Source organism: Nyctibius grandis, chromosome Z (genome assembly GCF_013368605.1).
Source record: "Nyctibius grandis isolate bNycGra1 chromosome Z, bNycGra1.pri, whole genome shotgun sequence".
Taxonomy (NCBI): Eukaryota; Metazoa; Chordata; class Aves; order Nyctibiiformes; family Nyctibiidae; genus Nyctibius; species Nyctibius grandis.
This window is the reverse complement of record NC_090695.1, coordinates 24121784-24149650: the sequence shown is the minus strand read 5'-3', so window position 1 is coordinate 24149650 and position 27867 is coordinate 24121784. Positions and strand designations below refer to the sequence as shown.

The window sequence follows — 27867 nt, the reverse complement described above, 5'->3', positions numbered from 1 at the left end:
TCCCGGAAAAGTATTATAAAACACTTCCAGTCATTCAGCAATCAATGGTAATGGAAATTTTTGTTTGTATTATGCTACTGTTACAGTGCTTTCCAAAATGCATTTGCAGACAAATGTTTATATGACCTTCCTTTGAAAAAAAGGTGTGATATCGGTGTGAGGGAACTGGAATTTTTTTTCCGTTTGAAAAATGTTGTTTAAATAATCAATTAGCGTTTGTGATGACTTGCAGACAATTTATGTGGGTCATCTAAAATTAGTAGTAGCACAACTTTTCACATAACAGCATTTCATCACGACTTGTTTTGAGCTACTTTAGAAGGAGGGTATTATAAAAGATTTTTCAATATCTTAGAATCATAGATTATTATCTTAGAAGGAACCTGTCTGGATTTTCTAGTCAAACTCCATGCTTAAAATAGAACTAATTTTGATTAGGGCTTTTTTTTTAAAAAAACCCAGTCAGTCAACCTCAAACTCTAAATAACATTGTGTTCTTTATGTCTGTTTTAAGGACATTTTGAAAAAGAAAAAGAAACAAACGTATTAATTTGGTTGTGAAACTTTTGAGGGAGAAAATCTGTAGATCAGTTTTAGAAGTTTCTGAAAGTTTATAATTTTTCTACAAATAGCACTGTGGCTTCAGAGCCCAAATTCCTCAGCCTTCAGTAATGTGATATTTGTTTATACTCATCAGATGCCAAATTTTAAATTGTACCATTTTGTCACTTCAAAGTAGTATAATTCAGCAAAAAATCCATATGTGGGAGGAGTTTAAAAAATCCCAAACTACTTGCAATATTGGAGCTGTTCTAGAAGAGTTGAATTAATAGGTAAGTGATATGTATTATGTCAACTGTGTTTTATCATGCTGCTTTATCATACATGGTTTTTATTTCTCCATAATATCTAAACTGTATCCTTTCCCCTTCATTTCTCCGTGAAACAGGAACAAAACCAACCCAAGTGGGTAACACCACAGAATACAAGTCTGTGTTTGCCTGATAATAATATAAATTGCTTTTGTCCTAAATGTGCTGTTATGAAAGTGATGTAGTAGCTTGTTATTTCCATGATACTTGCTGTTAGAGGGAAAAATAGCGTGCGTGATACGGGATTTCAAGAGTTTCTCGATATTTTATTTAGCCTTTTGTTAATAGCTATAAATGTGTTCTTTCTATTGGGCTTTTTTGGATGTTGTATTTTTAAATAAAAAACCCCCATTATTTTAGCTTAGAAGTGTTAAAAATTGCATTTAGTCATGTGTAATGCTGTTTCCTTCTTAGACCTGCCTTTCCATGATTTCACCATTGTATAAGGTGCTGTAAAGGTGGAAACAGTATTGACCTGTACAAACCTTGAGAAATCACCCAGAGGGCCATTTGGGTTAACTGTCAGCTGTCGTCCAGGGTTTAAAGGTGACTCATCAGCTGTGTTGTTGAAGGGAGCTGAAGAGCTGGATCATCAGCTTGCCAGTGCTGAAAGGGGGGATCCTATCGCTTTCTGTCCTCCCCCCTTCAGCTTTGTGTTCCTTCCCGTTGTGCTTCTCTGTCCTTGCAGTATGCTGACTCAACTCAGTAAATTAATCCAAGAGAAACTACAGAAATAGCTTTCTGCCAGATGCTCAGTTAGGATGTTGAATGGTCTGAGAAATACCTAAGCCAGAGCACTGGAGGAGGAGGGCAGCTGAGAGCAGAAGGAACAAGGAACCAGGGTGGAATTGGAAGAAGAGAGGAAAGAGGGGATGGGAAGTAGGATCTCCTTTTGATAGCAGCAAGCCATTAGCTCAGCTCAGCTTTAAAAAATAAATTCACCTGTACCACTGCTTTGAATCTGGTATTGTCACAATGCTTTACCCGCTTAGAATTAGATTTTTAAAAGTCTAACATTAGATTTATCAGACGTTTGAGAATATCTGCTACCATGCCAAATGCATTGTAAAACTGGTAAGAGTACTAATTCAGTGCTGCTGATATGATTCCCATGAGCTTACTTCAGAATGAAATTGATCATAGCTCTTAAATTTTTTTTCTTTCCATCAAATTTTCACCTTTGTTTTCATGAAAGAACATTTGCTCTTTAGCAGAGTGAATGTTTGGCTAGGCCTGTGTCCTGACATTGCAAACCTTGCACAAAGAAGGGTTTAAGAGTAGCATTGTAATACCTGCTAAGTAAATATATTCATTGTATGCAAATATTAGTTTCTTTAGACAGTTGTCAGTATTAAGGCTCTTGAATATGTTTTCCTGACTAATAGCATAATTCATAAGCACAGAAGAAGAAGATCTATCGACCAAAGTGTATTTTATGGCACAGCACAAACACTTATGTATGTTGTCAGTCTTCTGGCTTTGGGTTTTTTTTCGATCAGACTCCTGCAGAAAAATATTACTTAGAACTCTCTAGGACACGTGTAAAATAAGCTCTTTGCCAAGCCTTCAGGATGAGGTGTGGCCTAGGAGTCTTTTTGTTCACAGTTACCATGTTCCAACTGATCAGTAATTTATTAGTGACTTTATCTTTTAGTTATTTTGCCCCTTTCCAAAGGGAAGGAGTCTCGGAGTGCCATAATGACTTTGAAATACAATGAACAGGTCTATTTTATTCAACAAATTACATTACAATGTAAATATGTAACTTCTGTGTTACTAACAGCAGAAAAGAGCCTAGCAGACCTGTACAATGAGCACTCCTATGCAATTAGCCCTTGTTTGCTATGATTTCTGTAGTTAGTTTGTAGCTGTGCTATTCTAAGTAATAGACTAAATACCTGTTTTTTTATAGGCACTCATTTGGCATGATAGTACACTATCATGCCAGTCAGGGGTGGCACAGCCACATTACACAGTAAGGTAAGGTGATCAGACAAGAACCATCTTAAAATAAAAGCAACTTTACCGTGGTGTTACACCTATGTTTGTCTTGTTTACAGAAAAGGAGATGCATGGTTTTTAATGGCTGACATCTCCCTCTTGAGCTTTCAGAAGAGATCTGGTGTGCCATACATTGTTGTCAGAGTTGGCAGCTTTAAGCCCAAGCCTTGTGATATTCCAACAAGTTATATATATATACATACAGTTCTGCTGAGATTTCTGTTTAGAATTTCAAGTGGGAGGAGAGAAGTTGAATTGTTCCATAGTGATGCAGACATTAGAATAATGTTTTGGCTCACTTGGTTAAAATAGTACTTCAATTTTTCTTACCCAATTCAGTTCTTTTCCTTTTCTACGGACTTGTATTACAGGTAGTATATTGAAATGAGGTTCATGTTGGTAGGCAGCATAAATGAACTTCACAAAAGTAATTGTTACAGTCCTAGGAACTGTTAACCTGAGTGTAAATGAAGATAACGGATACAAATGAAAAGAGGCCAGGCAATCTGCAGTGTGCTGGTCTTAGCCTTCTGGTGTGCTCTGTTGAAGTGGGTTGACCTTGGCCACAAGGTGCCCGCCAGGCTGCTCTATCGCCACCCCTCCTCAGCTGGACAGGATGAGAAAATATAATGAAAGGCTCATGGGTCGAGATAAGGACAGGGAGATCACTGAGGAATTACCATCATGGGCAAAACAGACTCAACTTGGGGAAATTAGTTTAATTTATTACCAATCAAATCAGAGTAGGATAATGAGAAATAAAACTAAATCTTAAAAACACCTTCCCCCCACCCTTCTCTTCTTACTGGGCTCAACTTCACTCCCGATTCCTCTACCTCCTCCCCGCGAGCGGCACAGGGGGACAGGGAATGGGGGTTGCGGTCAGTCCATAACACGTTGTCTCTGCTGCTCCTTCCTCCTCATGCTCTTCCCCTGCTCCAGCCTGGGGTCCCACCCATGGGAGACAAACCTCCATGGACTTTTTCAATGTGGATCCTTTCCATGGGGTGCAGTCATTCAGGAACAGACTGCTCCAGTGTGAGTCCCCCACAGGGTCACAGGTCCTGCCAACAAACCTGCTCCAGCATGGGCTCCTCTGTCCATGGGTTCACAAGTCCTGCCAGGAACCTGCTTTAGCGGGGGCGTCCCATGGGGTCACAGGTTCCTTCAGGGCACATCCACCTGCTCTGTCGTGGGTTCTTCCATGGGCTACCGCCTGGATATCTGCTCCACCATTAACCTCCATGGGCTGCAGGGGATAACCTGCCTCACCATGGTCTTCACCCCAGGCTGTAGGGGAATCTCTGCTCTGACACCTGGAGCACCTTCTTCCCCTCCTTCTTCACTGACCTTGGTGTCTGCAGAGTTGTTTCTCTCACATTTTCTCAATTTTCTCCTCCAGCTGCAATTGTGCAGCGACTTTTTCACCTTCTTAAATATGTTATCACAGAGGCGCTACCACTGTGGCCAATGGGCTCAGCCTTGGCTGTCGGCAGGTCTGTCGTGCAGCTGGCTGGCATTGGCTCTGTTGGACATGGGGGAAGCTTCTGGCATGGAATCCATTGGAGAATGGATTGAGAGCAGCCCTGAGGAGAAGGACTTGGGGGTGTTGCTTAATGAAAAGCTCAACATGAGCCGGAAGCGTGCACGTGCAGCCCAGGCGGCCAACGGTATCCTGGGCTGCATCAAAACAAGAGTGGCCAGCAGGTCAAGGGAGTTGAATCTGTCTCTCTACTCTGCTCTCGTGAGACCCCACCTGGACTACAGTGTCCAGGTCTGGGGCCCCCAACATAAGAAGGACATGGAGCTGTTGGAGTGAGTCCAGAGGAGGGCCACAAAGGTGATGGAGAGGGCTGGAGCACCTCTCCTATGAAGACAGGCTGAGAGAGTTGGGGTTGTTCAGCCTGGAGAAGAGAAGGCTCTGGGGAGACCTTGTAGCATCCTTCCAGTACCTGAAGGTTGCCTACAGGAAAGCAGGAGAGGGACTTTTTAGAAGGGCATGTAGTGATAGGACGAGGGGTGACGGTTTTAAACTGAAAGAGGGTAAATTTAGATTAGATATTAGGCAGAAATTCTTTCCTGTGAGGGTGGTGAGACACTGGAACAGGTTGCCCAGAGCAGTTGTGGATGTCCCCTCCCTGGAAGTGTTCAAGGCCAGGTTGGATGGGGCTTTGAGCACCCTGGTCTAGTGGAAGGTGTTTCTGCCCATGGCAGGGGGACTGGAACTAGATGATCTTTAAGGTCCCTTCCAACTGAAACCATTCTATGATTCTATTATCTTCTCACAGAAGCCACCCCTGTAGCCCCCTGCTATAAAACCCTTGCACTCTCTGCACACATGTACTGAGGTACACAGGCTCTCTGCACCCAGGTGAAGGTTGTTTTAAACAGAGTTTAAAGAGGAATAATGTGACTCACTTGATATGAGCAGCTCTTCAGAAGCCTAGAAGACACATCTTATGGAAGTGTTCCTTTTTATTTCTTGTATTTTAAACATCCTGTGTTTAACTTCCCAGTATCTTTTTTGGGTTTTGTTTTGCGTGCGTATGTTTGCTCTTTGTTTCTTAGAATAACTGCAAACTCTGAACTTTTTTTTTTATGTGTGTTTTATGTGTGCGTTTAGTTTGATTATTTTAGTTAATCTGTAATTAATTTAATTTATCTTCTATAAAGAGCCCTTCAGAAAATACCCCCAAAATCCAGGCAGTAACTTTGCAATGCATCAGCATACACTTCTGTCTCTGTTTAGCCTGCACCCAGGGCTAAAAAATAACCAGCTATTCGATCACCCAGTGACCCCTTCCCAGCCGAGAAAGGGAACTGGGAAAAGGAAGGAGACCCGTGGGTTAAAATGGAAGCAGATTTAATAAAATAAGAAAACCAATACTAATACCAATGCTCATATAAAATACACAGCGTTATACACAGCGTTATACTCAGCCCATACAGTGGCCGCGAGCTGCGCGCTCCCAGCAGCAAATGCCCGATGTCCAACCCTGCGAGTGCCACAGCTCCAGCGACAGCACGACGGTCACAGGGAACGGGAGAGTGGCCTCAGGAGCAGAGTGACGGGCAAGACCCTCCAGGGATGGTGACCATTGAAGAGAGGGGCCGTCCCCAGCACACTTTCCAATTTACAGTGAGCGTGACATTTATGGTATAGAATACTGCCGTTGGCCAGCCTGGGCCAGCTGCCCTCGCTTTCGCTCCTCCTGGCTTTAGCACCTGACTAGCTCGAAACTGCTAACGGCCTTGATCACTGTGGGAACCCCCATACCTAAAACAAAGTGTCTTACCAACTTTGTTCCCACTGTATCGGGTGCTGCAGGCTTCTCAAAAGTGCAGCTTTCCTGAACAGAAAATTGATTCTGTGATTCTATTCCAGGCAAACCAGGACAACTTCCAATTCCCTATTTTCAGAAGCCTGGTTGAAAAAAGTGGACTTTTTGTCCACTCAGTAGGTAGATGATTGCTTTATGTACCATCTATAAACTCTGTGGTTTCCAGACAAGTTTATTATGGAACTCACTTGTTTGTGTCCTCTTTTAATCTTAGAGAGGTTAGTCAGATGTAGTGCTGGTTCCCGCACTTCTCATGCTGGGCAGTATTACCTTATTTGGTTTCGCTATCCCAGCTCTATCCGTCTTTTCTATTCTCTTAGATGATTTGTGCCCCAACAGTAAAATATATTTTAGATCTGTGTTGGAGGGTCAGGCTTTGGTCCGTTATTGGGGCATTCACCTGCTACAATAGTGCAAATGGTCTTTTTATACTACAAAGGTAAGGATTGTTGATGGCAACACAATCATGAAAACATAAAGCTAAATGTCCTGGCAAGGCTTGATCTTTTAACCACAGCAGGTGACATTTAAATACAGGACCATGGGTGTAAGAGAGAGAAAAGCAGTTTGGCTGTAGTACAGATTTCATGTAGTTGAGACTCATGCTCATAACCAGGACATGTGGGAGTGTGTTTACTTTTAACAATAATTTTTTTTGTTTGTTTAAAGATAGCTGAAAAAGAGAGAGAACAGAAACAATTTTAAGCATGTTCTAATGTAAGACATTGTAGTTTAAGTTCAGTTGCTAAGATTTTGCATCCAAATTTTATGTACTCTGGAGCTTCTTTGAACTCATTGTCTGGATCTCATTACCCTCTGTTGCAAGTATATCAGTAGGAGGATTTGCTATTTTACTCTTAGGACTCCTATTCAGTGGAGAGGATGGAGTATCTAAAAACTACTCTATCTTCAGTACTGTATTTCTCTCTGAAAACAACTGTCCTTAGTTTTATCTGTGATCTTAAATATTTATTTGTGATCTTCAATTAAAAGATTTATAATTTGTCCTGGAAATGGCAAGTAATACTATCAGGCTTCTGAGACGCTGAATTAATAGGAAAATAAGGTATTCTGTAATTACTATTATTCCAAAAATATGAAGAAACTTAGGAGGAGACTGAAAAGTATCTTTATGGCCTGTTTTAGCTAAAAATGGATATCTGTCATATTGCAATGTTTTTGTAAAATATGCAAAATAAAGTAAGGATAACAGGGAAAGTTTTGGGAATAATAGCAAAGGAAATGTAAGACTCAACTCTTCACTGATTAAATCAAGCTTTGGATTATGCTCCAGCTGAGGTCAACTCGCAAATAATTGCACTGTCTGCTTTAATGCTTTTAAAGCTTTATGGACAAAATAATTTTTAAAAAAGTACTGATGACAGAAAAAATCTTGGTTATATAGTTCAAATATATGTGCTGTTACATTGAAAAAAATGCGTTTCCTGCTGGTTAGAGTCTATCTGCGTAATACTTGCCTAAAATATATGGATTAATTTAGTTGTGAACAATGTAACATCTGTGAAACATGATTCTTAAAATAAACGCAGTATTCAATGGGTATAGCGCTAGTCAGGCCTGTACAGGATGTTACTCTGCCCTTCTCCACCCACTTCTTTAAATAATATAGTTAAAAAATTGTGAAAGTTAAAAATTCATCCTGAGACTGTTGAAGTGAACTGACAGTAATACTGGATGTCTGTGCTGAGAATTAATCATGAGTGGGGCATAAAGCATGCCACAAAAATTGTTCATGTGTTTTATGTTAACACCTTGAAAACTGTGTGGTTTTAAGGTACCAGGTTGGTTTAGGCATTCGGCCAGCTTAACCAATGTCTCCATCTTACTAAAAGGTATTAGCTGAATTTTCGTATTTCTAATATAGTGCATCGTCTAGATGCTGCCTGTGTGAAAATTGGAACATACACAGTTAAAATCCCTTGAGTCTATGGGGGGCCTGGTTTGCCTTATGATGTTATTAATTCAGTGGATTCTGTGCTAGACCCAGTGTTATTGTTATCCGATAGTCTGAATGCTGTCTGGGTGGTAGCCAGCTAAAAAAATGCTTCAGCTGACTTTGATCCAGAACAGGAAAGCTTCCATTGCACTGCTTTATAGCACAAAGTGGGAGAGGTCCTCTAAGTAGCCAGCTTAGCACTCTGTCTCCTATGTCAGTGCCCCTTTAGGACTGGTGGCAATAAAGCAACCTGGACTCCATCAGGCGTACAAGGCTCTGTCTAAAAGCGGAGTCAAAGCTGTCAGTATTCTTTTCATACCACATCATATTGGTGAAAGCTTGGTAAGTGCTAATCGCATCAGTTCCAAAAAGTGAGAGAGAATAGTCTGACCCTTCTGTATTCCTTTAAACCATGTATGTAGAACCATAGAATCTTTAGGTTGGAAAAGACCCTGAAGATCGGGTCCAACCGCAAACCCAGCACTGCCAAGTGCACCACTAAACCATGTCCCTAAGTGCCACATCTACACGTCTTTTAAATACCTCCAGGGATGGTGACTCAAACCTCCCCTGGCACAACTTGAGGCCATGTCTGAAGAGACTGACCTCCACCCTGCTACAACCTCCTTTCAGGTAATTGTAGACAGCAATAAGGTCTCCCCTCAGTCTCCTTTTCTCCAGACTAAACAACTCCAGTTCCCTCAGCTGCTCCTCATAAGACTTGTGCTCTAGACCCTTCACCAGTTTCTTTGGACTCACTCCAGCACCTCAATGTCTTTCTTGTAGTGAGGGGCCCAAAACAGTACTCGAGGTGCAGCCTCACCAGCGCCAAGTACGGGAGGTAATCACTTCTCTCGTCCTGCTGGCCACACTGTTCCTGATACAAGCCAGGATGCTGTTGGCCTTCTTGGCCACCTGGGCACATATCATAACTATAATTTCAAATGCATGTACTTTCTCTGTGTTGTTTTTCTTTTTCAAAACTGGATTTTTTCACGTTTCTTCGGTTTCTTCTTTCTCTCATGTAACTTTTAACCCAAGTGAAATCTGAGGCAGCAATTTTATGGTGTTGATCTGACAGAACAAAATCATTTCAATGTACTTTTGAGCTGGTTTACAACCTTTGTAGAAAAGGTTAATGTTCAGATGTTTTTCCCCAAAATGTTGTCTGTATGAGCCTGTAGAAGAACATATTAATAGATGGGTGTAATGAAGCTGTATGTAACCAGTGCTCGCAGGCTGGTAACCTTCCTAGCTGTTTTGAAGAATATCCCTATTCAATAGCTCTTTGGTCTTTGCTCCAAACCAAGTAAGGTGATATGCTTTGGTTTCCAAATCAGTTTTCATGTTTCGTTATGTCTTTTCTGGTGACTGTAGTTTTAAGTGAAATTTCATCACCATTTTCATTCAGAAACATCTTCATTAGGCACAGGAAGTGGACTCAGTGTGCATCATTGCCTTAGGAAGGAAGAATGTTTGCTTACCTTGTGTTAATAATTTAAGAATATATATATTCTGTATGGATAACTTGCCCTCACTTGTATTTTTTTATTGGGAGTTTGGTATTTCTGAAGGAGTTGAGGATTAGGCTTAGGACTGGGGTAAACCCGGCAGCAGACCAAATAGAACTGAACATGGACAAGATCTTGAAATGATGCTCATTTATTTATCTTCTTTATGTGCAGAAATGTAATTATAATTCATTACTTTATCCATACTGTTTCCAGTGATTGATATGATTTTCACTGAACAACCAACTAATTATAAGTAGGTACTTGCTTTTAGTGTCCTTAAGATGTCTTTGTACTGTACTGATGGTCATAAAATTGAAATAGTCCTTCATTTCCTGGCACTTTCAATCCAACTTCTGCAAAGTTGTGACTGTCTTCCAGAATATCAGAGCTATTAAATAGGCCTTAAGAACGGTCTGTAAAGGAAAAAAAAAAGCCCTACACTGTATTGTTCTGTTCCTGGAATGACATTACTGAAGATTCTCCTTTTAATGGTGATAAGTTTTCTCTAATTTTTGACATTTTTTTGTTACCCTCTAGGATTTGTATCCTAGTAGAATAGTAGGGTTTCATGATGAAACAAATGTGTAAATTTGTTTACTAAGAAGATACTGATAGCTTAAGCAACTAAAAGGAAATTAACATTACAGTGTGCTGTGGAGCTGCTGCTAATAATAGAGACCCTTCTTGCAATGGTTGGCTTGAGAAGAAAGGTTTGTTTTTTCAGTACCTTGACAGAGGGATAATTACAGCTTTGGGGCTGCAGGAGGGTTTTCTGATAGTGCCAGGGGGAAGTAGGAGAGGGCTTGAGTATGGCATATCGGTTTTTAGGCACTAGCAACAAGGCAGAGGAGCTGAGGAAGAAGATGGCTTTGTAGACAGATGGTTAAAACAGCTAGTGGGCTGGAATAATGCATGAAATTCATAGGGAGGTAGGACTCAAACCCAAGAATATCTTGAGATTACTTCTGTCCCTGTAGCTGCAGGTTAGGTTATGTGTGTTTAACCCTGGAAATTCATAAAATGTCAGTTTTACAGACTGCAAGTCACAAACCACTACCCAGTACTCTCAGTGAGGACTCAAATGCCACAAAATATTATGTGCTGCTGGAAGGCAGCAGAACGATGTAGCAAATGACCTTCCAGTAGGAACAGTTTCCTAGGTTAAATTGTTTAGGTAATATAACAAATCGCCTCATGCTGCTCAGGAATGTCATGTCTGTTCTACACCATCTCTCCCAGACCTTTCATCTCCACTAAGCCTTGCTAAGGGAAAGCTCTTCCTGGTTTGTCATCTGACCATCATTTTAATGCTGAACATGTAAATAAAGCTGCTATGAGCGTCTCTGCATCCTCTCTCTAATCTTAGCTGATCTTTAGTGCTTCAGAGGAAGCCCAAGTGGGGTTAGGGAGATCTTTGGAAGCAAACTTTGTTATGAAGAAAGAGAAGATTTTTCTTACCTGGTCAGGTAACTGAAACACAGCATAGTAATATAAATGTAAAGGAGCAAACTGAGGAGATGGTATGGTAATCAAGGCTTCTCTTGACTATCCTGGGATACAAACGAACCAGACACCAAAGGACTGTTGACCAAAGCTTCAATTTCTAACCCACAGTTCCCCCTCTTTTGTCTTCCAGTTATAACACTTGATGCAGTTGAGTATACTGAGAATATTTCACGTAGGCTTGGCATCCAACTTGAATGAACAGATAGAAGATACAATGTGCTTATTCCGTAGTGTTCCTAATCTATGTTAAGTTTAAATAAACTTGGACTGTGAATATATGCATTTGAGATGATAATATAAAGGACAAGAGACTTTGACTTTGAAAGTTACATAAGAGGGGAATTAATTTCAGATAATCTTGTCTTTGTAAATACATCAAGTACTCCACATGTCAGTATGAGATTAGTTTTTGTTAAACAGTTGAATATTTTTTTAGAAATGGTAAAAGATTTCCAGCAGCCTGGAGGTCTCCCTAGGCAAATGCCCAAAATAGATGCAAAACAAGCATATAAATTAAAAACATACATTCTGGCAAATTTGTACAAACAGATGACTGTTTGACTTCATAAGAACTAAAGGAAAGAATGGACAGACTTTGATGATGTTGTATGTTCTTATATGGATTAAAACATACATTATTTTAAGTATTTTTTTAAAAGCTTGTAGTACTTAGATAATTTCCTTTTTAGAAAAAAAATATAATGGAAACTTTGTGCATTTGAAATTTCATGTCTAAACTGTCTAGGCTAAAATCGTAAACCAGAAGGCAAAATTACCAGAGATGCACATCAGTGTCTTATTTCATATAGATTCTTGTCTGTATCTGGAGCTGCGCTGATATAATGGGGCTGTGTGGGTCCAAAGTACAGACAGGGGGAAAAAAAAATCAAACACCGAAAAACCTAGAAAGATCAAAATGTGACTTCTCCTCTTTTGTCTCCTTTCCTATCACTCCTTCTGATTGCTATGTTATAGATGCCTGTTCTAAGTTGCTTTTTGTGCTGTCTTTGTGCTCATATTCATTACCTTCCAGAGACTGTGGGAAAGAAAAAAATCAATAGCAGTGCTGCACATTTTGAGTTAAGGTTATCAGAGACGTGCTTATACTGGCTAAATTCAAGATGTGGGTGAAGATTAAATTTTTTTTGTTGGTTTGTTTGTCTGAGTGATGATTTTGTGGGAGAGGGAAGATAATACAAGAGCATAGGTTAAAAAATGTTTTATAAGTAACTGTCACTTTTAGCAGAAATGTTTGAACACGTTCACTAAAATTGGCACTTTTTCTACAGCTTCTGGAAAAACATAAGAACACAGAAAGCATGATAGAGCTGCTTGAACTGTATCAAATGGAAGATGAAGCCTACAGTAGTCTTGCAGAAGCTACCACGGAGCTCTACCAGTACTTACTACAGCCATTCCGAGATATGAGGGAACTTGCAATGCTTAGAAGACAGCAGATAAAGGTATGGTAAAGGTAACTGAATTTCTTATTAATGAGGAAGTCATGCTTTTTAGTTACTATTTACTGTTTATTACTTTTATTATGCAGCATATGCAGTAATGGTTTCTCCACTAGAGGTTGAGCGTATTTTTCTGGTTCCTCCACTCAGAGGGGTGCTTTTGAAGAGTGAGAATGTCTCTGACATATGTAGCTAACCATCACCTGTTTAACATAGTGTGTTTGGCTGTTGCAATTCGTTGCTGAATTTAATAGATGAAACTTAGAATTTTGTGATTACTGGGAATACTGACTAATACATAAAATTGAAAGACATATGTACAGTATCTGTGCTATTGTTAATTCTTTTAAAAGATAATATAGGAAGTTACTTTTCGTTTTAGTTTCTGAGATAATCTGATAAACCATGAGCGTATTAGAAGTATATAATTTGTTGTAACACTTTAACAATATACTTTCCTAAGAGTGAAAAAAGTATAGCCAGCTGAAAATACTACATTTTGGTAAAATGTATACGTTTGTTTTATTTAAAAATAATTCTAATTTTAAATACTTAACCAGAAATAACAAATGTCATCATTATTGCATCTCAGAAGTACTTTCGGTAAAATCATTAGTTCCTGTGCAGATTATTAAAGCTAAAATGGGTTTGTTTCATTTAATCTGTATTGCAAATGTCAATTTATCTCAGCTTGGCACCTTGTTCAGTTAGTCAACATTGTTTTTACTGGTTTCAATTTAAAAATATAGTGTTTTTCTCTCATTTTGAGTATAGAATGAGGGAGGCAGGCAAGAGGATTTGTGATTCCAAAATAGTTTTATTTTGAGTTATTGCTGTGCCCATAAAGTAATTTTTAAGAAATCTCAGCAATCTGAAACTAACTCAGTGAGATAATGTGATGGTATTTGAACTAAAAGTGCTTTTTTTTTTCCCCTGAATGATAAATGTTGCTGCATAGAGAATTGGGATGAATTTTTTTTTCAGATGTATTACACAGTTGAAGATTATGAACCCTGCATTTAATAAAAAGCTTTCTTCAAAGCATGATGAAATGGTTCCAATTTTATTTGAATTTGTAGCAGAGGAAAAGATTTTTTTTTTTTTTTGTTGTTGTTCTTTTGTCAAGAAGAGATAAATATAGGCAGTAGGGAATATGAATTAAGAGTTGTGTTTTGGTTTAGTTTTGGGGGTTTTTTTTTCCTAAACCTCAATGGTCTCTTGAATTCCAGTTTTAAAGTATCTAAGTTTTTATTTTTCCCAAAAGAATAACCTTGGTAAACTTAAGAGGCATATTCTGTGGTTGATTATTTTAGTCATACATAGTTGCATCTAATGTACATTAAGTTCTCTTCCTAACTTGGCAATTTTTGAGTTATAAAACTTGGTCATCTGTATTATGTGGTAGAGAAAGATGCAATCTCTTGTTTTTCATTTCATTGTTTGAGAGAAAGCAGTACTTGTATCTATGATGACAAAATATATATTACGCTGGGTAGCTAGGGTGGAAGAATTGATTTATAAATAGAACTTGTGCATGAAATGGTTTGTGTTAACTTGCTGCATATGTTTTTCTGGCAGGCTTAATAATGTAACAAAGATCCTTAGGTTTCTGTAAACCCTTAAGGCTGGGGTTAGCTCCATTTTCATGCATGACAGAATTATTTCTGATGCTTACTACCCCAGTGAAATGAGACTTGTGAACATACAATACTGTTTACATATAAAGAGTGGCAAGGAGAAAGATAAAGTTTGGATGTAGAGCAGGGTAAGGAAGGGAGAAACTGCAGAATATGTTACTAAAATGAAAAAATATCTTACAAGGGTAATTAAGCTTGAATACAAATACCAGTATTTAGTCAAGAATGCATATGCCTTCTATAATGACTTTATTTAACATTTTTAGACCTGTTCTCTATTAGGTACCTGGTTTTGATTTGTAGGGAAGTTGTTTTAGTTTGTTTTTTAAAAATTTGGGGTTTTTGATAAGTATTTTAATCAGTTTCATTTTGTCAGTTTTCAGAATGAGTTTAGGAGGAAATCAACTGCTTTACCTGTAATCTTTGAGAAGAGTGTTTAGTGTCTTCTCCTTTTGGAGCAAGACATAAAAATTGGAAGAGATATAATGGGTGTTAAATTTCTGCTGTTGCTGTGAAACTTAGCAAGAGACAAGCCTACAGGAGGGAGGGGAGAAACAAACAGGAAATTCTGTCTGCTCAGTGGAGGCTTATTAGAGTAGGACAGTTGTATTCTCTGCAGATTCCGTTTTTGGGGGAGAAAAAAAAAACCAAAGCAACACAGAACAAAAGTTCATAACCAAGTTAAAACGTGGAGACTTGAAAAATGCAGATTAGTGTTGTCCATGATAGAAGTTGTCTTTGTTTTCTTTTTTGTTTTTATATTTTAACTTGATTGTATGCTAGTTTTTCAGGTGTATTTCGCCTCATTTAGTGTGAAGGGCGGATCATTTAGTATGGATGAGGAATCAAAGCCATGTTATGAAGTGCTTCAGTATTACTGAATTTGGAAAACGTAATGAAAAACGTAGAAGACACTGGAACGAGAAAAGGATGAGTTATTGTGAAATGAAATGTCACTCTGGAAAACTGACTTCTGCCAAAATTTCTATTTAATTATGGGCTAGTTGTCTGACCCTAGAACAATGCATTCAGTAGTGACATGCTTCTCATTTTTTGGGCTCCCAGCTTCAGAAACACAGTTTTGTTTGTAGAAATGCTTAATATTTGTAAGTGCTGCTCAAATCCATGGGGACCTCCCTCTAAGCATGGCAAAATGCTTACCAGATACCATGCGTTCTTGAAAAAAACTGGACACTGCAAGCACAGTAGTGTTTGGGGCTTAGATTTTTTTATATGTATGACATGGGAATAATCCTGCTTGCCCCAAGGCCTTTATGGGGGGGACACAAATAAAAGCCAATTCGTAATGAATTATATTATTAAATTGAGAAATGCTCATCAAAGAAGCAGGTCTGTACTCATTTCAAGATCAAAATGTAACATATGCTTACTAGACATACTCTGTGTGTCTAGTATGACCATATTTTGTAAGGTAAGTGTGAAAAGTTGTATTGATAAGCCAGCCAAACAGTCAGAACTGTAATTATGTTCACTGAATGTTGGAGAAGGTATAATAAAGGAACTGAAGCCAGTATTATAATTTATATACACATAAAAGCTGTGCTGAATTTGTATAGGCATTTTTACATTTCATTATTTCTGGACTGTTGCTGGTTTAGATGTAATAATATGTAAAGACATTCAGCCAGTGGGTTTTAGCATGTTAATTTCACTGTTTTGGTTACTGGTCCATTTCTTCTGATTTCAGACTCTGAGATGTAACATAGGCATCAGGCAGTTGTAGCTTGATATTCAAATGCTGTATTATACGTTTTGGGCTATCTGTATATTCCAAAAATCTGGAAGACAAATATGCACTTAAAACCACAGGGCAACCAATATTTACAGATTCTTTTTATCTAGCATTAATTTCAAATTCTAAATGGGTTTTAAGATGCTCTTTTTGCTAGAAATCTGACTTCTGTAATATTCCTGATCCTAAAAATATTTCACATTTATACCCACAAATTTTTCATTTATCCAAATGCATCATTTCCCTGTGAAAATTTAGCGAACTTTTTATATGTTAAGAATGCATGTTGCCATAGCAGAAAAGTGGGAAGTAGTAGGCATCAGTAGCTGGAAACCTGGAATACGTCACCCAAAATTCAGAAGCAGCAGAGTAGATACGTGTGCTCTGGTGCCTTTGGTTTCAGATAGTTAAATCTTATCTTTGTCAGATTCTCCATATATAGTGCAGCCTTCTTCTGAAAGTATGGAGAGGAGGGACCAGTTAGTGATTGATATTTGGCTGTAGAACGTACTGACAGGTTAATATGACAAAGCTTTAAGCACTTTAAGACTAAGATATAATGTGTTCTTTGGTACAGGATACCAAATCTGGTTATGTAAAAAAAAAAAAAAAAAAAACAACTTCATGGGCAAAAAGTCAGAGCCTTTTGTATGATTGTGTTCACTGGCCTTAATAGAGAGAAAGTACCTTTCTACTTTGAATTTTTATGGTCTTATAACTGTGGACAGTACTTCACGGTCATGTTGAGTAGGCACTGTGTTTGATCAAACCCCAGGTGAAATCAGTGGGAGGCTTTCTTTTCTCATGCCTTTTAAATTTTTTTTTAGTGTGCTTGGTATTAGACTAAAGATAAAATGTATCATAAACTGTTTCATAACCTACATGTAGATGCTAGCAAAACTTTGACACAAGGATTCGTAAAGATATGAGTTGGACTGGATTTGCTTAACTGAGAACTGATAATATCTTGATACAGGTGACAGCCTACAGTCATCATTACCTCTCAGTTCATCTACAGGAAACGAAAACGTTAACATGTAATTATATATTAAATATATTTAAAAGCAGTCTTAGTTTCATTGCATACATAGTCATTATTGTCACTGATGTTAATTCACTTGAATGTGGGCATTTTTAAAGGACTTTAAATACACCAATGTTGAGGTCTAGCACTGGAAATAAGAGACAAACAGCATATAGCTTGATAATTCATCGAATTCAGGTTTTTTTAAATTGTAGAATGCTTTATTAGACTATGTAGTGATTCCCTTTCAAGCTCCTTTAGGCGGATACTGGGATAGTTGAAAATATAATTCTGACTCAGCCATATGCGGATTTATTTGTTGGTTTAATACTTAATGGTGAATTGCAGTGGTGAACTTTATAACCAATTTGACTTTGATTTGTCTAAAAGGAAATACTTAGAAATAAATTATGTTGCATTGAACATTTTAATTTCTGGTTAAATATTTTCACGAAGTATGAAAGAAGTTCAAAGGAGAAAATAAGTTTAATGATTAATAGAATTACTTAAAAAAAAATACTTAAGGAGAGAATACTTTAAAAAAAGTTTAACAGTCAGCTGAAGATCACAGAATCACAGAATGTTAGGGACTGGAAGGGACCTTGAAAGATCATCTAGTCCAATCCCCCTGCCGGAGCAGGATTACCTAGATCATATCACACAGGAACGCGTCCAGGCGGGTTTTGAATGTCTCCAGAGAAGGAGACTCCACAACCTCTCTGGGCAGCCTGTTCCAGTGTTCGGTCACCCTCACTGATGTTTGGGGGAAGAGAGTGGATGTCAATGCTTCATACTTTTAATTTGTAGTGTGGGTCCTGTACATCAAATGGATGAATTCTGTATTACTAAATCCATGTTTTTATCGTTGGCTCTTGAATAACTGATGTCTTAGCTGGTTTTTCAACTGTGCACTACTTTAAAGTAGTGGTTTTAATGCTCATTTATATACACTCTTAAGTATCTGGGGAGAAAAACAGTTGAATAATCCCAGTCATTCCTCTTACTCTTGCCATAACCTTAATCTTCTATGATTTTTCTCTTCTGACTACTTCTTAGTTTTTCAGCATTCTCCATAGTTCTGGAAAAAACATTCACCACTGCACTTTTCAGTACAATAACATTATTGTTTAATCTTCTTTCTGTATGTCCTAACATTTTGTTTGCTTTTTAGTTTGTTACTTCCTTTACAGTCTTTGTTGAATTGTGTATGCTGTTCTCCTATGTCTTGATTAAGATAATCAAAACCCCTGTAGTTTATATTGCTAGTCCTAGGCTCCAGATATTTTAAGAAATCTAGACCATCCAATCTAAGTGAGTTTGCATGTACTGACATTAAAGTTCATGTCAGGATTCGTTAGGATAAAACCAGTAAAACTGTAAAGCCCTTTTTACAGCGGAGTGCTTTCACTTAATGGTTTTGAGGCAGTTCATATGGAATTACAACATATTTTGGGAAGTAGTGCTGGGTTTGTGTTACCAGCTGGGAGCATAGTTAAATTAAAACTTGTAAGACTAACTTTGAGAAGTCCCCGAATGGATGATGAAGCTGAAGTGCATTCATTATTGCTAATATATCCAGCAGACTGTGGTTGCAATTGGTTGTTTGACCTCCTGGAATATGTCGAAGGAAGGTAGCTGAATGTTTGAGCTGAAACACTCCTTTATGTATGAAGCTATTTCCTTTTTGTATACTGCCTCTGCCATCTGTAGTGCTCCCTTAACTTCCTTTTTTTCGTTCTTATAATTAATTGACCTGCTGTTGTTATATCTTGCGTTTTTCTCCTTTTCTGCCTATTACAAGTACGTCTGGGAGGAAGATAATGAGGAAGCTGGAGAGATGTGACAGATCCCTGCCTAAGCTATAATGTGACCTGGCCTAAGTCTGTTTCTGTCAGTCTTGTCCATTGATGTCCCAGCTGTCTTCAGAAGGAACCTGGGAAGTAATAAAGATCTTTGAGGACTATTTCTTCGTTTAGGAGATGTATACTGTATAAAACTTAACAAAATCCTGTAGTTGCAGGCCTGTTTCTCGTATCTGCTCACAATAAACTTCTGTTACTCTCTTCAAAACTCAACAAAACAACAATCTGTGATCTTTTCCAGAGAAGAATGTTTCTGGTAGAGGAGTCTTGCCTTTCTGATTCATTCTTACTTGCTCACAGGCTAGATTAGGGACCTCCTTTCAGTTTGTTTCCTGTGAAGAACTAATGTGTTTTCCTTCAGAAACATCCATATGGTGTAGAAATGTGTTCTTTTATGTTCTGTTACTCTGAAGCAATAGCTGATGGAAATAGATGTTTACATGATGTGTTGAAGTTAATGGCTTTTGCTGTTTCTTCCTCTTCTTGTGTGCTTTTTGACAACCACTTTTGTGAAAGCTGTCATAATTTTCTTAGTTTCAAAGCATTATCTGAAGTAAATCTTGCAAAACATGGAAGTCTTCAAAAGCGAGTTTCATCGTCAGAAAAAAAAAAATAACTTAGCCAGTTTTACCATAAGACTTGGATTCTCCTCGAAGAGAATATAGGGGTTTTTAGGAACCCCTATAGCTGAAATTTTTTTTTTGAGGATGTGGTTACTAGAAAAGAAAGTGTAGATTTGGCTATGTGATCTAGTTGTGAGTTGAGAGGTTTTTCTGTTAGACCACACTTTCTCCAGAACTTTGAGTCCAAATGAGGAACTTCCAGACCAAAAAGTGAGTTTGAGAAAATGTTGGAATAGAAGCCATGGTGATTTGCTGGTAGTTTTCTCTCCTTTTTGTTTTTCTTTCTTGGTCACCCTGAAACTGGTTGCTGTTGGCAAAATAGCAACAATTAACTGTGTTCTTAATTATGGACTGATTTATTTTCAGATCTCAATAGAGAATGACTACCTAGGCCCAAGAAGAATTGAGAGTCTGCAAAAAGAAGATGCTGATTGGCAGAGAAAAGCCCACGTGGCTGTGCTTTCTATTCAAGATCTTACAGTTAAATACTTTGAAATAACAGCTAAAACACAGAAAGGTAGTTATTTTCCACTATATCCTATCTGTCAAATAAAGGATCTTTAAACATTTATTTAATGTTTACAGTGTTCTGTATTGTACTGTGATTTTTTTTTTAATCTTCCATGAGGAAAATGTAATTGTCATTCCCATTTGTTTTTTCTTCTGTGCGTATTCTAATCTTTCACCAATAAGCCTTTTCAGAACATCATCAGAAGTGAGCAGAATAGAAATTTTAGATAAAAGTTTCAAAACCACTTTCTCAATGTGATTGTGTTATCTACACTGTACATTTGCAAAGGATTTAGGGAGCATAGAGTCCCTGATGGATTCAGTTTTCTGTACTGGATATGGCAGCCCACCATAGCAAGTGTTTATTACCTTTCAATTAATTTCCTTTTCCTGTCTCCCCTGTCTTTCAATAATTTTTTTCATAGCTCTAAATATTAAGCAACATCTCAGTTTAACTACTCGGTCAAAGCTGCTGTTGTTCAGATATCTTCGTGGATATAACCTTGGTATTTCTATGCTTGAAGAATGTGGCAGTTTTACTGAAGAGCTGGTAGTAACACCGGGTCATATGACTTGCCATGTACATCTGTGCTCTCATCCTTGTACCTTTTAAATAATCAGTTTATTAGGGCAAACACATCTGAGGATGTGGTTTCATGTCACCTCTTAGCTTGACTGGGGGCTGCTATTGACACAGTTTATGTCCCACTGTCTTCCCTGCCTGGCTGTGGGTTCCTGTTTCTTTTCTTTGCCTTGATGATAGTGATTGTGCAAACAGATGAATGAGCTGTACCCCTGGGACAAAATCTTTTTTGATGGGTAGGTTTCCTGTCACCTCCCTGCATGACTACTAGATCTGCCTCAAGAGAAGCAGTCACTTCAAAATGGTTCAGTGACAACCCAAGTTAAGTATAACATGAAACTCCACCTCATTTTGAAAAAGTGACTAAATCAGTTGAAGCATGTTGGAATTAATTTAATTAGAGCAAATTCTAAATGTATTTAATCAGTTTAGTTCCTTTTCTAGTATGATAAAGGCAGCAAATAAAATACCCCATTAGCTGATAAAGAACATATAGTTATACTTACTTTTTTGTTTTGTTCACGTGCTTTTTTTATGTACAGCAGTCAGGATTGTGGGGAAAAACACTGGGAAATGAAATGCCTGGAGACCATTTACAACCATAGACCTTTGCTGTACAGGTTGCTTGCCTGTTTTGTTATGTTTTGGGTTTTTTTGACCTTCTGCTGATCACAGAGTGGTCTTACATACCAAAATACTAAGAGGTGGTAGAGGAAAACCACAAGAGAACATAAAGACATTTTTTATTACCTAACAACAGCATGTAATATCTTTTAGCAGCTGGGGACTGAATGTTGTCCTTTTGATTGTGTGACTTTCATGGCTTTTGCTTTGCAAAGCTAAGTGTACAGTATGATGTGATCATTCTATATATGAAAAAAGGGGAAAATCTCTTGTGTGTCAGCCTAGATGTTGTCTGGGGCTCAAGGACAGAAAATCTGAATCAGGCAACGGACTCCAGCTACTCTGAAGTCTTTCTGAAAAGATTCTCATTCATCCCTGCACATTAAAATCAGATTATAATTTTTTTAGTTAATTTGAATTAATTTTGTGAAGTAACCTGTATATTGAGTTAAAAGATAGATGTTATTTAAATTTAATTCAGTATTCTTACAGAAGTACACTTGAGGTGAAGCTGAAATTTTTGTTTTAAATGATAATTTTTTTTTCACTCTGCAGGTTTGTTTAAACTTAGGAGTGCACTATAGAAGTTATCAAGGGAAACTAGACACTCCGGTATCTGATAATTGGGGCTTTCAGAAGCAAGGGAAATTTGGGATGCAGTTAAAGACCACATGGTAGCATTAATGAGATATTTTTATGAAGTCAAGAATTCTGAACCAGTGGTTCAAGTGTTCAGGTACTGTGTATTCAGAATGGTCTCTCTGTGGATAACAAAAATTGGAATTACAATGATAAAATTATCAGGAAATAGCTAATTGCATATTTACATGAGTCCTAAGAGTACTTACATCCTGGATTTGAAGATTAGTACTCTGTAGAATGACTACTTCCTGCTAAAAGAACTTTGTATGCTTTTGAATACAACTGTGTGCATTGTCTCTGCAGTAGAATCACTAGTGATCTGAAGAGTAGAGTGGTAAACTATCTGCCTTTTCTTCCCTTCTGTAGCTGTGTACGATCGAATGCGAGCAGACCAGAAGAAATTTGGCAAGGCAGCATGGGCAGCAGCAGTGGAACGTATGGAAAAGCTTCAGTATGCAGTTTCTAAGGAGACACTACAGTTGATGCGTGCTAAAGAAATCTGTTTGGAGCAGAAGAAACATGCACTGAAAGAGGAGGTAATTTTTCACACCAGTAAAAGAAAAATAAAACATGCAGAAAACCCCCAAACCTTTAAAGAGTGTTGATGTGCTTTAAAAAAAAAAAAAAAACAAAAACAAACCAAAAAACTCCAGACTTGAAAGTCATTATTTTTCTGCTTTTAATAATAAAAGTTTGTATTTAAACTTTTACTACACTCTGCCATGTTAGACAAATGCAGAGCTCTCAGAAGCATGACCACCTTTTTGGAATAGTTCTGACATTCCATGTGGAAGGTGTCTGAACATTAGTAAATATACAGATGACTAGCCTGTTGTACTGCACTCTGTCTCTGCTTACTCGAATTATTAAGGCAGTCTTCCAGAGGGGGTTGTGCTAGCTACAGCTTTCCTGGGGAAAGAGTGCGTGCATTAAACTGTATTTAAATGTCTTAGCAGGAAAAACCCCCCGCATTTATTGGGTTTTATGACACCTCCTCAAAAGCAAAAATGCTACAAATCCTCTTAAAATTTGCTATCATATGGATATTTGGTGCTAAGAACTTTTTGCCATACTAACATTAATTTACATACTGTCCAATCAGTTGCTTGTTTTTAGAACTTGCCTCAAATGTTTCAGCAAAATTTGACTAAACCGGTGGCTCTGTTTTGAAAAGGTTATGCAGAGAACTCACAGCTTCAGCACTGTATAGATTGGTAGGTTTGTAAGCCTGATAAACTATGTCCCTCTTTTGGGAGCTTCTGTAGAAGACAGCTTGGTCTGCAAGGAGAGAGAGTACGTGCATGAAAAGAAAAAGTTTGCTCCATTTCAGCGCTCTTCATGTTTAGAAAGCCAAGAGTTGTCTGGAAACCTGAGTTTATCAGGCCATCCTTAGCTAAGAGTTGATGACAGAATCCAGCAGTACTAATTGGAAATGCTATATTTAATGTGTTTACATATCTAGGGCATCTATACATCATCTTTTCCATAGCACATCTTAATTTTTGTCCCAGTGGGGACCTTCTGTGAATATTTGTTGAATGAGATCTCAGTCTGGTAAATGACTTATTGATTGTTTTGATCTGCCAAAGCATTAGGGGCTGCATAGGAAGAGGTTCATTGCAGTATACTGGGGGGTGAAGGGCTCTAAACGGACAGGTGGGGGCTTTTGGGGACAAAGAAATGAGAAACATCTGATGGGTGTGCATGGGCATGGTTCTTTGGGATGGTGTATTACAAGGTATAGAGAGGTCTGGGTCAATACATGGTGATGGGGAGATAGGAGGACTAACTTCTATTCTGACATATCCTTTTTTTGCTTTGAGAATGAAATAGCCCCAAGTATGCAAAGTTGGATGTGACAAACATGACTGGGAATCACATATTGGAGAAGAAGGATTGCAGTGTTATCATAAAGAAAATATTTGGTGATTACATTAGCTGGTGTATTTGGAAGAGATGACAGTAAAGAAAAAAGAAAAAACAAGAAAAAATGAAAACGTGGTACATTTTCTCCTTTAAGCTTAAGAAATGAAGACCTTCCTTCTGTGCTTGGATATATAAATTTGCTCTTACTGAGTAGGAGAAGGAGACACATGGGAAATAATATACTTGTTTCTCTTGCAGTTAATTCCCTCTTCTCCAAATCTAAACCAACCCTGCTGATTGACTTTTAAGAGGGACAGTAAAAATGTCCTTGTTTCTGTAGTTTTCATTTAGTATTAATCAAGCACTTTTTTGTTTCCTAAAATGTGTTGACACTGTAAATATCTAGAAAGCTACTACATTTTCCAAGTTATTACGATGTGGAAATCATATCATAATGGTTAGGTGATTAGGTTAGTGATATTTTTTTTTGACAGCTGAAAATGTTAGCCCTATGATTAGCTCTATTTAAAAAAAATTTGAAAGAATAACTCTACACAAATTACATGTTGCGCTTTTTTATTTTCCTGATTTGTACCTCTTAAGTTCCATTTGTTGTTCTAAATTTTGTTTGAGGGGAATGATGAAAACTCTCCTTTTGAAGCAGACCAGAGTCTGCTTTCGTGGAATGGTCGCCAAGTCTTGTCCTCATGATAGTAAACAGAAACATTAAAGTGAGAATCCCTTGTAATTCTCTTAAGTATGTAAAATAGTTTGGACAAATGGAAGTGAGTGGCTGCAGACTTAAATGCCAATAAGTCCCATCTTGTGTAACTAGCCTTCTCTTTTTTTCTTTTAGAACTGTAGAGTTCAGTTCTAAAGATATACTTCAAAAACAATTTTTAATTTACATGATAAATGTTCTGTGATATTTTCATAAATAAAATCATATTCCATCAAATACTGCTTGGGTTTTTTAAGAATGTTTTTCATAGTTTCATAATTCTAAGAGTACTTTCCTTTCCTGTACATTAAGCCTGAATCAAAGATATATTTGCTTCCATATATTTTGAGTATTTAAGCATATCTAGCATGTCATTATTGTAATTTTACTTTTCCCTGAGTTGGATGCATCAGCAAAAATAAGAATTTTATTAAGGATTCTATTCAAGAAGACATGAATAGCTGTCTCTGGAAAATTAATCTTATTTCTGTAAGAAAGGGACAGTGAATTTCGGTACAGATGCAACATAATATTTTTCAGAAAAGTGTGTTTCACCTTGGTAGGTTTCATTGTATCTTTTTTAAACTTTTTCTTTCTGTGACAGCTTTATGGAAAGGCTAAGTAAGAAGCTAAAATTGGGAAATCTTTGACAATTTATTTAAGCATATTTGAATTATTATTTTTAATAACAGATTAGGAATGCTTTTGCTTTCTTCACTTTCAGTGTTGAAATTGGCAAACTAAATTTGGTCATAAAAATGACAATTTTTTTCTTCTTTAATCTTACATTAAATATTTGTGTAATATTCTCCAGTTCAATCAAAAGTTCAGAAAGACTTAGAAATAAGAACTATTTTAAATGGTCATTGTGTTTAAAGAATATAGAAAGCTTTAAGCACCCCGGGTGAAGTAATGGGGTGCATTCTATAGACAAAACTTGGAGTCATAGTTAGGCTTTTAATAATGCAGTGAGACTTTATTAGAAAATTACTCATTAACAATGATAGCCTACTTTGGACTTAGTATTTATGAAAACCCATGTAAGTTCTTTTCAGATAACATTATTAGAACATAATTTATTTTTATACTTTTTTTTTCCCCCAGAGAATGTCTGGGTAATCTATTTTAGAGTATTGAAGACGGCAAACCCCAGCATTTGAAGAGACTTTTTTTGTTTGAAGGATTTTGTGCATCACTAACATTTAGTTCCCATTTGCTGAGAGAAAAAAAATCATGTATTTATGGTCACTTAAAACAGACTCGCGGTAGTGTTAGAAAATCAGAACTGAAATACCTTCTCTGTTTTCTAAGCTTAGAAGATAAAAACAAGATACTCCTTTAAAAAGATTAAAATGGTTCAGAAGCTAATTTAGCAGGGTTTGAGTTGAGAATTAGGACAGAAAGAATGACAATTCAGAGCAAAGACCAGATCTGACTGTTTATGAGGATGCTGTTGGAGTTCAACAGATTGTTTATGGCTTTTTGAACATTTAGTCTTGGAAAAGAAACAAGTTTCTAAAAACAGCGGTATACCCTTTTCATGGGGAAAAGATGTTTTAGTGTCTGAAAATTTTCTAATTGCCTAGCACACTGATTGTGAGTGATCATCTTAACCTTATTTTTTTATGATATTGTATCTTGTAGTATCATGGTCTGGCTATAATTGACTCCTGGTACTGACTTGGTTGGAGGAATACTTGTGTTCCACAAGCTGCTAGGTATGAGTGAGAGCCTACCTTTTATCAGTGGTCAGAGTGCTCTGTGTTTCCCTTAAAATAATTCAGAAATTCTTTAAAATTATTCTCTGTTGGTTTTGAGGATGAGCTTCCATATTCACACTTAAAAACCTGAGGTTTTTTTCTGAATTTTACTTCCTTCTTCTGAGATTTCTCCTACAGCAACAGTTATGAATTAAAATGAATACTTCAACTAGAGAGCAGTCAGGATTCACTTGGGGTAGATTGAAACATGACTTTCTATTGTAGTTGAACAGTAACAGATTACTGAAAAGGCTGGATAATGGAAAATTTAATAATAGCTAGAAAAAAGTAATACAAATTTTTACCGTGAACTGCAGGTTAATTACTTTTTAAATGACAGCAGATGAGAGTGACTTACAGCCTGGCAGCAGCGTGATTGAGCCACCAGTGCAACAGGGTGGTACAGCAGCAGATGCTCTCCAGTCTGTCAAATCAGGTTATTGCCAGCAAAGGGAGAAGTGTTAGTGTCACTGCACGTGGACTTGGGAGATTTCTTCTGCACCTTTCTTCCACGCATTTCTGATCACCCAAGAAAGACTAGTTCTAACTGAAGCAGTTGCAGGGAGGGCTACCACAATGATGCCAGGAGCGGCGAGTCTATTTTAGAAGAGGAGTTGAAGTTGTTTTGACAAATAAAATGAAGGCTGAGATGATAGAAAATTGCTTTCCACAAAAATAGGGGAGTTGGGCCTAGTAGCCCAGTTGTAGGGCCTGTAGTGATAGGACAAGATGTAATGGTTTTAAACTAAAAGAGGGTAAATTCAGACTAGATAGAAGGAAGACATTTTTTATGGTGAGGGTGGTGAAACACTGGAGCACACTGCCCAGAGAGGTTGGTAGATGCCCCATCCCTGGAAACATTCAAAGTCAGGTTCGATGGGGCTCTGAGAAACCTGATTTAGTTGAGAATGTCCCTGCTTATCGAAGGGGGTTGGACTACATGACCTTTAAAGGTCCCTACCAACCCAGACTATTCCATGATTCTATGAAAAATACTAGTGGGAATAAATATTAGTCAAGAGCAACATGTGTTGCTGTTCAGTACTGGCACAAGAACAAATGGTATTACCTAATTGTGAACACATTGGAAATATGGAAGAAGTTTTCTGGCAGTTAGGAGGGAGTATCTGGAACAGACTTCCAATGCGAGTAACAAACACAGAGTTTTGTGGAAGCTTTCTGTTTTGTTTTTGTTTTTACAAAAGCACAATGAGAACAACAATAACGACGTGGAAGTTATTTTAAGAACTAAGTTCATGAAAGCAGTTAATTTTAGATTTGTCTGAAAGCATTCCATGGTGGTGGAAAGCTGAATTTGATGGCACCTTCTTCTGTATTCCATGTTTGGCTCTTTCCCTATTAATTTTGTCATTTATCCATTTAGTATGTGTATTCATAGTTCTTGTCAGGGGCTTTCTGTTTTAACCCGTTATATCTTTATTACCAGTGTGTAGGTTTAAAGCTGATATATTTCTGCCTTAGAACTACTGAGAAACCTAAGTTCCTGCTGAAGTTCTTCACTTCGTATGAATGAGACAACAAAGACTATGGACGCTTTTACTTGAATTAGGGCCAGAGAGATTAAGTTATTTGCTTGAGTTAATGCAGGAA

General features: G+C 37.6%; 1 protein-coding gene across 2 annotated transcripts in view; it reads left to right on the top strand.

Moving 5' to 3' along the window:
• Positions 1–27867, top strand: part of JMY (junction mediating and regulatory protein, p53 cofactor) — a 59445-nt gene that overhangs the window by 9707 nt on the left and 21871 nt on the right. For both annotated transcript variants that reach the window (XM_068423135.1, XM_068423134.1), the window contains exons 2-4: positions 12481–12654; positions 19917–20067; positions 22276–22445. In XM_068423135.1, the coding sequence (XP_068279236.1) occupies positions 12481–12654; positions 19917–20067; positions 22276–22445 (495 nt within the window). The remainder of the gene's footprint in view (positions 1–12480; positions 12655–19916; positions 20068–22275; positions 22446–27867) is intronic.